Raw genomic sequence first — 13410 nt, forward strand, 5'->3', positions numbered from 1 at the left:
CACGAAGACAACGAAGAGGAAGAAGAAAAAGAAAAAAAGAAGAAGAGCTGCCGAAGGATGAGAAGGATGGCTTCAGAGGACTCAGTGAAGCTTGTGCTTTTTGCTCGCCTTTTCCCTTGTCTTGTGTTTTTGGCGATTTTGTTCCGGAGCTCACTCGGCTCGGAGTTGGATTTTGTCACGTGCGGTTCTGTGCTCAAACTTCTAAACGTCAAACACAACGTGAGACTTCACTCGCATGACGTGCGCTACGGCTCAGGTTAGTCATTAAAAGTGCACTCCGGCGTTTCGTCCTAAAAAGTCACCTTTGTGGTCACAAGTCTTCCGAACTGGGAAGACGACAAACAAGTCACCCGCTCTGATTCCTATTTGTTTATTTGTCAAGTGCCATTATTGACCCTTTGACGCCTGAATGATTTGCATGACGTGTCCAACCAGCGCCTCTCGCCGACGTTTTACCAAGATAACGACATCCTTCGCAGGACCGTCCGATCACTTTGCTCTGACGTGTCCTATGTGTGTTGGTGCGTGACCCAGGAAGCGGGCAGCAGTCGGTGACGGGTGTGACCAACGTGGAGGACGGCAACAGTTACTGGAGCGTACGCGGCACCCGCGACGCCACCTGCTTTCGAGGAAACCCCGTTAAGTGCGGTCAAAACATCCGTCTCACGCACGTCAACACCGGACGCAACCTGCACAGCCATTATTTCAGCTCGCCGCTGTCCTCCAACCAGGTGGGGGCGCCCTCTACTGCTTCACTTCTCATGCCACTGATTATATTAGGCAAAGTCTCAATTTAAAACCAGAAAGAAAAACGTTTGTTGTTGATATGCGGTATGTCTTAACAGGAAGTGAGCGCTTTTGGCGAAGAGGGCGAGGGCGACCACCTGGATGAGTGGACGGTGGAATGTGGCGGGCAAGCGTGGGAGCGCGCTGAGGCTGTACGCCTGCGCCACAAAGCCACCGAGGCGGCGTTGTCAGTGACGGGCGAACAGTACGGGAGGCCCATCAGCGGCCAGAGGGAGGTCCACGCCATGGCCGGCCATGGGCAGCACAGCCTGTGGAAGGCCATGGAGGGTGTCTTCATCAAGCCCACCGAAGGGCTCCCCGTCGCTCAGCGGGACTACACGCACACCGAGTTCTGAACGCCTCCCTCGTCAGCGCCAAACTTCCCGTCGCACGGAGGCGCCGCATTGTTTCGGCTTCACGGACTTCCTGTCACATGGCAACTTCCTCTCGGACGATGGGTGCCTTGTTCTGCTGCTCTTCAGTACAAAACATTTGCACCATTCGGGAATTACAGCAGAGTGGAATGTCACTCAGATTCCAGTGTGTGTGCACACCCTGATATTTATTGTCATTGGTGAGGCGCATCACAAATAAATCCTTCAAATTCGACTTTTAAGATTTGCAGCGTCTTTCATTTCTATCTTAATGATGTGACCAAAAGGAGGGGCAAGTTTTTTACCCAAACGAGACTTTATTGCATAAAGGTGGTTTTCTTTGCACATTTTCCCAAGTTGGAGCCGAGGCGACCGCTACCATTTTGTTCCAGGCGGGCTTCTCTTGCATATGTGGACAAGCCACACCTTGTGGGACTGGCAGCAGCATCAAATCCAAAGACTTGTTGCAACTGCCATCCCTGAAAGATTCTTAGACAAGTTTGGACCACGTCGTCACATGCGATACGTTCCTTTATATATTAATCTATCTAAAAATCACCGGTTTTATTTGAAATCAACTCTGATTAAAAATAAATAATTGCTCCATGCGGATATAAATTAGCATTTAAAAAAAAAAAAATCGGACCATTATGAGGTCATGTTACTAACTCCTCCGGGTCACTCAGACGTGGCAAACATTCAACGTGGAAAAAGCGTTTCCATCACATGACACATTCTAGTTGTGACATCATATTAGTCAACTTAACTCGCACTTCTCAAATGGGCCACCAGGAGCAGCGTCGTCTTCCCAGACTAAGCAGCAGCACCCCGGACCACCTCATCCATCCTGCTTATCCTCACGAGGGTGCTTGAGCCTATCTCGGTTGTCTTCGGGCAGTAGGCAGTGAACACCCTGAACTGGTCGCTAGCCAATCGCAGGGCACACGAACATGCATACATTGTGTGTATGTCGAAGCACACGTGACTCATTTTATGGTGTGTACTGCTGAGATGACCTAGATACGCGGGTACGCACACACGGAATTGCAATGAGATGCTCCTCCGGAACCTTTTTTTTTTTTTTTTGCACCAAGCATACATCAGCTCTTCTCTGTCCTCGTTTCAGCACACGCGTAATGTTGCTGTTGACGCTTTGCTAAGTGCACATGGTTGGAGAAGATGAGAACATGTTAGCGTCCTTGAGGAGGTGGCGATGAGGAACGGCTCCAAGCACCCAACGATTGTTTTTGTTCTCATTCTTTTTTTTCCATTGTCATCAATTTACATTCCCTCAAAGTGTCCATATTTTCATTTTTTTTTTTAAAAATGATGCCAACTTTCCAGTTGGAAATGAAGGAACATCTTGAAAGCAACACAAGGAGATGAGTAATCGATCCTCGGTCCGCTCCTGAGCCCAAAGAAAGAAAAAGTTGACAGACCTGCCGGGATCCTTGCGGGCGTACCCACGAATGCGTCCGTCACAGTGAAGAGTTTTCACTCCATGCCGTTGCGCAACATCTGATTGGCGGCAATGAGCATGACGCTGATGATGAAGGCCATGGCGAAGGCGCAGATGAGACTTTTCCTCACGCACGTCTGCCGGTTCTTCTTCTTGGGATGCACTGAAGCACCATACAAACATTAGTGCTCCAAAAATATTCTTAAAAGAAAGAAAGACATCAACGCTGACCTCCCTCGTACTCGGGACAGCTTCCCGAGGTTTCATTGAGGCTCTCCTCCTCGGTGATGATGATGTTCTCGATGTCCTTCATGGTCAGGTGATCGCGGAAGGCGTGGAAGAGAACCTGCTTCAGCTCGTCCAGAGACAGCTGCTGCATGTCAAACTGCGTCCGCACATACAAGGTGACTTTGCTTGTCGATTGAACGGAGTGAGCTGAAATGAAATGAGGAGGAAGAACCGACAAAGATTTCCCGCTCACCTGCCAGAAGATGCTGTCGATGGTGTTGCCTAAGAAACCTTCTCTGTTGGCCGATGACAGCAGCTTTGGCCCGAGTATCGTCATGAACTCCTCAAAGTCCACCTGCCCGTCTCCTGCATGCACAAAGTAGGAATAGAACTGGCCTGCAGAAATAGCAAGAGATGTCCTCACCGTCCATGTCGAGCTTCTGCATGATGATGGCGAGCTCCACCTCGCTGGGCATGTACCCCAACGAGCGCATGGCCATTCCCAGCTCCTGCTTGGAGATGAAGCCATTCCCGTCGCGGTCCAGCACACGAAAGGCCTCGCGAATCTCTGATACACAACCACACACAGGTACACACAAGTGTGTGGGTTCATTGGCACACAATTAACATGCACTCAGCGTCCACTATATTAGGAACACTTTGTGTGCCATCCATTCATTTTCAGGGCTGGAGCCTTTCCCAGTCCCCACTTTATAGGGAAAACCTGCATGTGTGTATGTGTGTGTGATTGATGAAGGGCCTGAAGCAGCCTGAGAGCGGCGGGTCCACTCGGAATGATTAACAAGCTCAGATGATCCTTGAAGAACCTTCAGAAGCCCTGGAGTGGTTGTGGAGAATGGCACGCCATAACAGCGAGGCACCATGTCGAGGCACGCCGTCAAGGTCAGCGTGAGGTCAACAGCCGCAATCGCACAACAAGACAAACGCAAAGAAGAAGATGATGCCGACTGACCTCCAAGCTCCTCGGTGGAGATGCTGGTGAGCTTGAAGGCGTCGTCGCCTTCTGTGAGGGAGCCGCTCAGGTAGTTGTCGGGATACAGGAGGCCCGCTCGCACGTGATGAAACGGCATCTTCTTCCTCCTACACACATGCACGCGCAGGATGTAACGTGATGAGATGATCGTCACCCGACAAGCGGATTGCACCATCGGGCATCGTCACATCGGAATTCCAGCGGACGCTAAGCGATAGCAGTCAGTCAAAGTGACTCTTAACAAATGTCAACTTATCATTAAGTGTTGTCCTCAAGCAATTGGTTGGTGTACCTAATGAACTGGACCTTAAGCCCTAAAGAATTGCCGTTGCGCTCATAAGATACACTTAAACATTTCTTTAAATAGCACAAGAATTAATAAAACATCATTCTGAACACACACACACACACACAGAGAAACAGCTTCAAAGTCACACGAGCACACACACAACAGACACGTTGCTGATGCACTAACCTTTTCTGTCATGGGTGACATTTTGGGCTTGTGTGTGTTTGTGTGTGTGCAGAGTATGTGTGTGTTGCATGAGACGGGGGGGTGCATGGGGTCTCACACGCGACCAACTCTGAGTGCCAAATGTTTACTTTGTTTTTTTTGGACCATAAGCGGTAGCAACATGCTCACTTATTACAACTGATTAGTTTGACCTTTTTTTTTTTATTAAACTTAGTAAGATGAAGCTTTTTTTCTGATGAGATTGCAATCATAAACAATTTGATTAGGCTGTGAAAGGATCTACTTTATTGTATTATTTTTTCTTCTGAGTAGTCACAGTTTGAGCCTGCATGATTTTTTTGGGGGGGGGTGAAAGCCAAGGCCCATGGGCCACATCTCATGTTTCTATGCGGGCCCATTTTTAGACAGCCTCTGCACACACTTGTCATGATGAGAAAATATTGTTTTGATGATGATGATGACGGTGGGCTGGCTGTTTGCCTCACAACAGGTGCAGATGTGTGTGTGTTTGTGCGAGCGGGGGCTTGATGCAGCCTACCTGCAGCGCGTGGAGTCAGCCGACCCCTTTGAGCCGGTCCCCCCGCTGGGCGTGCCGGTCCCCGGCTGGCGATGGGTCTAAAGGAAGTCAGGACGCGGCGGGAGACGGCTGCCGCTCGGGTCCGTCTTCTCGTGCGCACGCCGCTCATCCGCACACGCGCGTCCCACTTGTGGGGGCGATCCGTCAATCAAACTCAACCGAATCAATCAATCAAGCCGATCCGAAGCGCCGCCTTCTCGCTTACGCCCACACGCGTCTTACGAGGAGGGAGACGGAGAGACAAATGTCCGGTGCGTTCATCAGACGTCAGGAAACACCAACGCCGTGCACGGTGAGAGAGCGAGGCTACTCGGTGCTGTGTGCCGGGGGATGCCTCAGACTCTAAAAGACGGAGAGAGAGGGAGAGAGAGAGAGAAGGAGGGTGGGAGGGAGAGGAAAAAAGTCTCGGTGCAGTCAGCTCATCCTTCCCGCCAACACAACAGTTGTGTTCACCTTTTGTATGTCGTTACAACTTGATGGGCAGTAAGTGTCGAGCACGAGGAAAGCCCTGTCCTACAAGAACCGCATCTCGTCCGGGTTCCTCCAGGTCTCCCTGATTCAAACCATCAGCGAGCCAAACGGGAAAACAATCCGACATTTTTCTCAATTTATTCTAACTCAAAACTGGACCTTCACAAATAATCAACAGTTGCCGTCTGATGCCGATGGCAACAGGCCGGCGGGTTTTACGACACGCCGATGAGAATTTACACACAACCGTCCTCTGCTTGTTGTGGCTGTAATATTACTTATGTGCACACACACACACACGCGTAGCGTACTAAAATGTGTCGTAAACACACAACATGGCGGCGAGCTGGAGGTAAACGTTACGGATTGTCCTGTGAGGGTTGAATCTGCAGAGCCTCATGAATAATGCAAAACACCACGTTCACATTCGTTCCCCACTTTTTCACAGTGTGTGTGTGTGTGTGTGTGTGTAAGCAGCAGCAATCAAGGAGAACACGAGGACACTGCAACAGACTGCTAACTACCAGCGACCTCCGCCAAGGCCCGAAAGTGGAGGCAGATGGTCGTGGTTGCTAACCTCCGGCGAATTGCGCAATAACTAGCATAAGAGCAGGTTGATGACATCATGGTCTAAAAGCCCAACTTGCTAAGACTTTTTTTTTTTTTGCTTTAAGTCGGAGTTGAAAAGTTCACCGAGCAAACAATGGCGACCTCATGAATATTAACACAACTTTGGTCTCGCTTCCGCTTGATTGCTTTTTTTTTGCTTTCAAGATTGATTTGAGACTTCTTATTTCAGCATCTGACCCTGCGGTGACCCCGAGGACCGAGTAGGTCCATCTCCTCAGGACACAAATAAGACAAATACTTCAATATGCTTTGGTCTCCATGGCAACAGGCTGCTGATGTAAAACAAATATAATTGCAAGCAGATCAGCCGTGTAGCAGCTGTCACTCGTAATATTGCACTTTTTGTTATCAATGACATCATCTCGTTTTATCTCAATTAACTCTTCCTCATTATTTTCTATTTAATCTTGAGCCTTGTGGCTCATTCCAGCTCACATTGGTCTCCATCTTCTCTCTCGCCTGACCTCCAACTCCCCTTCCTTCCTTCCTTCTCGTGCGTGCTGCCTCCCAGCGCATCATATCCAATCTCGCAGTCTTCTCCCAAACTTGCCCTCCTCCTCCTCACTCTCGGCTTCACCTCCTCATCCATGCCGCTCGCGTCCCGTGGCTAAGTCTGATTACGTTGCGGAACTGAAGGGCGCACACACATGCAGAGGTGAATCCATGCTGAGCTAACATAAGTGGCGTGCGGGTAAATGAAAGCAGATGGAAGTGCGTGTTGGAGCACACTGAGGGGGGGGGGGGGGGCAACGTGACACCTGAGGACGCATCAAGGACGTGAGATCTTGTCCTTTCACGACAAGCGGGACACAAAGAGTCCGCCCGTATGTTTGTCTCCCCTTCGTTCACCTCCCGTCTCCACACGTGGCCCGGCTAAGTGACAAGAATATGAATGTGAACTGTTGCCATGGCAACACAGCAGCTTTGTGAGTCATGGAGGCAGAAAAGGATGAGAGCGCAAAACAAACCTTTCCCTCTTTCCTTTCCTCCACATTTCAAACTGCTTGGGAAGTTCACCACATTCCCTCTTTCTTGTTGTTAACCATTTCCTTCTCTACCTTTCCTCATCTATACCGTCACCTCCCCTATATTCTCCCCAACCCACTTTCCATTCCAGCACTGTTCTGCAGCCCCCCCCCACCCCGAGATGTACGAAAGGAGGTCACACGGTTGTCACGAGGGGGAGTGCGTCTTAAGATTTTTTTTAAAAACAGCAACAATCATAATATACCCATTTTTTTTTCTATTGTGAATAAAATTGGATTTGGAATTGAGCTCCCTAAAGGTTGGGTGGTCCTTTCAGACTTTTCTGTTGAGCAAGGAACTGAATAATGAGAAAGGAAAAGGATGTTGCGAGACGGCAGAGACGAAAAAAAGAGGCGACAGGCGGCGCATTGTCACAAATTCTTTTGAAATGATGCGTATGGTAGAAAATGCTTTGCAAAGAAATTCAGTCATTCAAAACTGAGTCATCAAGTAAAAACACAACAAAAGGTCACCGTAGTGTTGAAATGAAACAAAATTTAGGAGCAAAACTGAATTGTAGCAAAAAAGACGAGGCGGCTGAGTCCAGAGTGTCGATGTGAGGTCGTGCCGACGACGACAAAATGGCACCCGTCGATCAAAGATGAGCGCAAAGGCAAAAATCGCGGGCGTGAACCCGAGGACGCGTGTGGAGAAGACGAGCGAAAAGGGAGGAGGGGCCAACGATGATGGAAGGAGTTGCCTTGAAAGGCGGCGGCTGTCTTGTACAAACGCCAATCGAATACAACAAAAAGGCACCTGTCCACAAAGACGGGAGAAAATCCCAAAAAGTCTTTTGGTGTCCCACGCGGGTCAGTGCCGACCCTCTCCTTGCTGCTCTTCCTCAAACCTCCTCCAAGAAGGCCATATGACACGCGTAGGCCGCGTTTCTCTGCCCAAAACAAAACAAGAGGACGGCGTCAACAATTTGTAGCCCATCAAAATTGAGGACAGTACCGTGTGCTCTCACACAAACATGGTTGCTTACGTTGGCGTGAGGAATGTAGAGCGGTTCCGGCATGTAAGCCCTGGCGTCGTGCAGCGTGTACACCTGCTCGTGAGGATGATGATGAAGATGCTGCTGCTGTTGCTCCTCCAGCTTCAGAGACTCAATCTCAGTCTTGAGTTCCTTCAGTTGGTCCTGAAGATGTTTGCTCTTCTCCATGTACTCCAACCTGACACACAAGACACTGTGTCAAAGACACGAAGAAGCAAGAGGAGAGCCGCGCGTACGCCTGACCTCTCGCGCTCGATCTCCATGGAGAGCCTCTTCATGTCAGAGTCTTTAAAGTCCAGACGCGACGACGTGCCTTCGTAGGCCGGGTCGGCTTCCGGGGGCGCGGCGGCGGGAGTTGAGGCGGGTGCGGGAACGCTAGCGGAGGGAGGAGCTGAATAGGCCGCTATCAGCTGAACACACAAGAGCGGAGAAAACAAACGTTTGACCCCGATGCTTGTTTGTCTATACGTGCTCTCCGCGTACCGGGTAGGTGGTCTTGGTGATCTCCAGCAGTTTCTGCTTGGCCCTCCTCTCGGCGTCCCTGGCCTCGCTGAGGTCCTGCTTCAGGTGGTCGGCTTCCTTCAGTCTGCCGGCGTGAGCGGCGTGAGGACGGGAAGGACGGGCGGCGAACCGCGGCGGGCTTACCTTCTCTCCGACTGCTCCATCAGCTTGACGGCCAGCTGCTCGGCCTCCCTCATCTTCTGCTCCATCAGCCTCTTCTCCTCTTTGGTCTTCATGGCGTTGACCTCCAACCTCTGGCGCTCCTGCTCGGCCTCGGCCGCCTTGTGAGCCAGCAGCTTGGCTTCCTCCTCGGCGATCTGAGCTTTCTCCGCCAGCAGATCGGCCGTCTCCTCCGAGCGTAGCTGAAGGATGAGCCCGCGTTAACTCAGGGTAGCGGGTGGGCGGGCAATTCTCCTCAGCGTGAAGCTCACCAGCGCCTCGTTGGCCAGACGCGCCTCATCCTGCAGCTGGAATAGCCTCCGTTCCATCTCCTCTTTGGCTCGCTCAGCCTCCTCCCGCATCTGCTTCTCCCGTGACAGGATCTGCCGCTCCATCTAGAGGAAGAAGGTGAGAATGTCAGAGCGACCGGCTTCCGTCAGTGTGCCCACCGCAGCCCAGCGGCCGGCTGACATTCTCACCTTCTTGCGGGCCTTCTCCTCTTTGGCCTGCGCCTTCATCTGCTGCACCTCGATGGAGTCCACCTTCCTCCTCCGCATGAACAGATCGTGGTTGCCGATGCACAGCTGCAGGATCTGAGGACCCAAAGACGGCGTCAAGTCTGGACGGGGTCTCGGCGCCGCTCGGACTCACCAGCTTGTTGACTCGCAGCTGAGACGAGTAGAACTTGAAGACGTCTTTCTTCTTGTCCAGAGGCTTGATGGTGAACTGCAATGGCGAACAGCATTGTCACAAGATGAAATGCAAAAGGAGGAGGAGGAAGGCTCTGAAGGTGCTCGCCTCTTTCTCGCTGTAGGAGATGTTGCGAATGCCGCTCCATGGAAAAGACTTGTTGGGGGTGAGCTTGCTGTTGGGGCTGTAGATATGAAGACCCTGCGCGTCCACGCCCAGCAGCAGGTCCGTGTCGCGCTTGTTTTGCTACGGCCGAGAAACCTCGCCAGTTAGCGGCCGTGCGCCATAAGAGACGCGGCCCCCACGAAAGCACTCACGGTGATGTCGAAATAGCTGACGCCGTACATCTCGAGGTCCTGAGCGATCTTCAGGTATTCCATCTCTGCCTCGTCCCTGCCGGGAATCACGCTAACGTCAGCGACAACATGGCCGACCAGCGCCTGCGCCCCTGTGCTGAACGTTACCTGGCGATGCCCCGGTGCTCGGCATACCAGGCCGTGATCTTCTCCTCCCACATGTCTGCTGTCATCTGGTACTGCATTAGCACCTGACGGCAAAAAATAAATAAAAAGATAGGACCTTATTAAACCCAGTACGACACTTTGTCTTTGTCCATCACTTACTGTTTTGGGGAGAAGTTCATCCTGCGCCAGGAAACCCGGCTTGTGGAAGTTGGGGTCGTAGTCGCCGTACTGGAACGAGCAAAGGGGTGAAATTGTCCGTATGTCGTTAAAGAAGCGACGCAGCGCAGTAACTTTGCTGCCCTTACTTTGGCTTGGACGGCATACGAGGCCAGAAGAACAGAAGCTTCGGGAGAGCAGAAAATCTCCTCATCCAAGATTTGTTTTTTCACCTGAAACAAAAGCAGGTCGGCATCACTGACTGCAAATGAACTTGAATTGACTTTGTTTGTGTCAAAAGGGGAAATAAGCCCCGCCCCCTCTAATACATTTCTGTCATCCCACTAATCTGTTGAATATCACATTTGTGGAATATGACCGAAGCAGCAAAATGGAGCCATTTTGAGCCATCTCAGGGGCAGCCACTTGCTGTGCACAGAAAATGACATCACAGCGCCCAAGGGCTCGGCGTGCCAACGTCAGGTGAGCAAACCCAGAAAACAGGTGAGCCGTGACGATGGTTCGCTGAGCGGCCAACGCTTACTTGCCAATGTTGGAATCTAACACTTCTCTGAGGAATGCTGGCTGCCCCCTTGGGACGGCTCCGAAAGGTCGGGTGTTGCTGCTTCATTCATATTGCACGATGGCAATATTCGAAAGTGCTTAGACCCAGAGGGACTGCAGAGAACATCTTGTCAAGACAATTTTCGCACTTCACTTGCGCTTTCGATAGAGAACCTGTAAGAAGAAGAGGTGCTGTGTGATTTCTTGGACGAGCTCTTCCTCAACTTTCTCTGGAAAGAATTTGGCCAGGAAGTGAAATGTGATGGGCGAGTCTTTAGGAATCTCCTGGTCCAAGACCTGAAGGGGGAAATTTTAGTTAAAACTAAAAACCAGACACTCAAGTGTCCATTTTTATGGTTCCTTTTCTACACTCACTCGTTTGTCAGGTTTGAGCCACGCATACGTGCCCTTGACGGTGCAGCGAAGACCGAAGAACCAGGTCTCCCTCAAGCCCACCGTACGACACACTAGGTCAAAAAGGTCTTTGCCTTTCCACTTCACCTGAATGACAAAAACACATTTGGAGTAGCCAGTTGAAACGTTTAAAGGATTTGTGTCATCATACCTCACAACTGAATTCCATCTCAGCATCCATGGTGGTAACTTTGACTTTGAACGTCTTCGGCGTTTTCTTTTTTAAGCCTAAAATGGACATTTTAGCTGCGTTGCTGTCAGGGAAACCTGCAGAAAAGCAGAGGGTTTTTTTCTCAGCATGTTCACGCCTCAACAACACTAACGAAAAGATTTTCTAAGTCAAAAAACAAAAATCCATCCATAATAATCCAAAATACACTAAGCTCTTTACCAGAATGAATTTCTCGATGTTTCTGGCGGTTGAAAGGGACTTTTTTGCTTGTTGTTGTTGTTGGGCGGCTTGAAGCTAAGCTAACTTGCTTTGAAGCTTCGAGTAGAGCACGAAAACTCACCGAAAGCGACTCAAACAAGTCGGCAACTTTTCGCAAGACTCCATCACTAAACACGAACATGAATTAATTACTTATCTGCTTGCGTTCCCCCCTTTCCACAAACTACCTCAGAAAATGCGTGTTAGCTGCTTGTTAGCTAAAGTTTAGGACGAGCAACAAGCTTGTTTTGAAAAAGAGAGACGAGAATTGAAGACGCCCCCTACAGGCAGTATAATTACCTACAGGCTGCAGCTCCGAAAAAATGCACGTCCATAGACATCATATTGAAATAGATAAAGCTTCACAGGCACAATAAATAATCTATCAGCCATCCTTTAAAAGTGACTTTGGTGCCTATGTATCTCTTTCTGAAATATATTTGTGTGTGAATGATAGGCATGACTTGACGTTTATGCACTTTTTGCAATTTTGTTGACTCCTTTTTATTGGGAGTCCACGTAAATGACACATTCAATATGGCGGACGCGCTGACATTCCACCGCAACAGCTAGCTCATAAAGACTGAGTCTATTACCCTTTGCTGTCCCCGGGCGCGCCCTCCTCAGGTAAAGGAGGTAAATTATTTATGTTTTCACGTTCAACTCGTTGTCGTAACTACGCTAGACTGATTCACCCTCTTTTTTTGCACAATAACAGCGTAAGTAATATCAACAAGTAGACGTTCTATTCGTTGGTAAACCACACAATAAAAGCTTGCCTTGCGTGTGTTTATCACGGCACATAAGTTGCACTCTGACGCTGTGTCGCTCTTGATAGGCGCTCGTGCACGATGTCGTCCGCGGACGCACGCACCTTTGAAATGGCCAGAGACGTCATCCTGTCCTTACACAAAGGCACCTCTGCGGAGGACCTGGTCCACTTCTACAACCAGTGTGGGCCAAAACCTACGAGCAGGTCTACAATGCAATCACAATAACCACGCATGCGTGATCTCATCTGCGTTCACATTGGATAATTGGCAACTGATTTGACTTACTACAGTTGACTCAGTTATTTTTTGGCATCCATTCAACAGGATGTTGAACTTATCGATTACCGTGCGCCAAGTCTGGCAGTGAGCAAAGTCTCCGCCTACTTCGGCGGAGAGCGCCAAGCGGCGGCAGTGTTGGACGTGGCCTGCGGCACTGGCATGGTGGCCAAGATGGTGGGCATCCATGAAGAGATCCTGCGGACTGATGTTCACTGAAAGTTCAAATTCTGCACGTGTGGCGCAGATGAAGCGAGAGGGATTCGAGCGCTTTGTGGGTGTCGACAGCAGCGAGGGCATGCTGCGGTACGCCCGACAGAGCGGCTTGTACCAAGACCTCAAGATGGCAAAACTGGGAGATCAACCACTTCCTGTCCCGTCAGGTAACTGTCCATCCATCAATGACTTTGACTTTTGGGCTACTAGTGAGGCCATGATAAACAGGTGATGACAATAATCTAAAGACATGTTCTTCATCTGTTCTTGTCTCACCCTGCAGATGCTTTTGATGTAACGATCATCGTCGGCGGTTTAAGTTCAAGTCAGGTTCCAGTGAAGGTGATCCGGGAGTCGCAGCAGGCCACTAAGCAGGGTGAGGACACTCTGGAAACCATTCGGAGCTTTTCAGATCTAAAGCTGACTTATGACCACACAGGAGGCCTCATCTGCATGACCACTCGGGCTAACCTTGACAACTTGAGCTACAAGGCAGCCTTGGAGGGCGAGATGAAGCAAATGGAGGACGAGGGACTGTGGCGCCGCGTCGACGTGACTGTCGTGAAGCAATTTGAGCGAGGGGTGACCGATCATGAAAAGGCATACATCCCTGGATCCATTTATCTTTTTCGGAAGCTTTAACAGCCAGCTTTGAAGCTTTTAATACAATAACATGCTGCTTGTCTGCATGTGCGTATTTCTGAATCAAAAACCCTTTCCATGAAGTCAAGTTGTCCCTCGTTCGATTCACGT

At 50.1% G+C, this 13410-nt stretch overlaps 4 protein-coding genes across 4 annotated transcripts; 2 read left to right on the plus strand and 2 right to left on the minus strand.

Moving 5' to 3' along the window:
• The first annotated feature begins 16 nt into the window (after window positions 1–16).
• sdf2 (stromal cell-derived factor 2) lies at window positions 17–1402 on the plus strand. Its single transcript, XM_037270738.1, has 3 exons — window positions 17–256; window positions 535–731; window positions 846–1402. The coding sequence occupies exons 1-3, from the start codon at window positions 58–60 to the stop codon at window positions 1140–1142; spliced, it is 693 nt and encodes a 230-aa protein (XP_037126633.1). The 5' UTR covers window positions 17–57; the 3' UTR covers window positions 1143–1402.
• An 828-nt stretch (window positions 1403–2230) lies between these two features.
• On the minus strand, window positions 2231–5367 carry caln2 (calneuron 2). Its single transcript, XM_037270741.1, has 6 exons — window positions 4855–5367; window positions 3821–3948; window positions 3272–3415; window positions 3101–3213; window positions 2851–3004; window positions 2231–2782 (listed from the first exon to the last, which is right to left on the minus strand). Exons 2-6 carry the CDS (start codon window positions 3936–3938, stop codon window positions 2655–2657), a joined length of 657 nt encoding a protein of 218 aa, XP_037126636.1. The 5' UTR covers window positions 3939–3948; window positions 4855–5367; the 3' UTR covers window positions 2231–2654.
• A 2016-nt stretch (window positions 5368–7383) lies between these two features.
• Window positions 7384–11674, minus strand: nf2b (neurofibromin 2b (merlin)). The gene is made up of 17 exons (XM_037270705.1): window positions 11354–11674; window positions 11114–11229; window positions 10924–11049; window positions 10723–10845; window positions 10134–10217; window positions 9988–10056; window positions 9829–9911; window positions 9682–9757; window positions 9473–9610; window positions 9326–9400; window positions 9154–9267; window positions 8947–9069; window positions 8660–8877; window positions 8498–8600; window positions 8258–8424; window positions 8006–8192; window positions 7384–7909 (listed from the first exon to the last, which is right to left on the minus strand). Exons 1-17 carry the CDS (start codon window positions 11532–11534, stop codon window positions 7862–7864), a joined length of 2031 nt encoding a protein of 676 aa, XP_037126600.1. The 5' UTR covers window positions 11535–11674; the 3' UTR covers window positions 7384–7861.
• A 333-nt stretch (window positions 11675–12007) lies between these two features.
• mettl27 (methyltransferase like 27) lies at window positions 12008–13382 on the plus strand. The gene is given in 7 exon segments (XM_037270739.1): window positions 12008–12147; window positions 12231–12342; window positions 12345–12368; window positions 12490–12618; window positions 12689–12824; window positions 12941–13033; window positions 13097–13382. Coding segments are annotated over 6 exon segments (684 nt in total). The 5' UTR covers window positions 12008–12147; window positions 12231–12243; the 3' UTR covers window positions 13300–13382.
• The last annotated feature ends 28 nt before the right edge of the window (window positions 13383–13410 follow it).

Source organism: Syngnathus acus, chromosome 14 (genome assembly GCF_901709675.1).
Source record: "Syngnathus acus chromosome 14, fSynAcu1.2, whole genome shotgun sequence".
Lineage (NCBI taxonomy): Eukaryota > Metazoa > Chordata > Actinopteri > Syngnathiformes > Syngnathidae > Syngnathus > Syngnathus acus.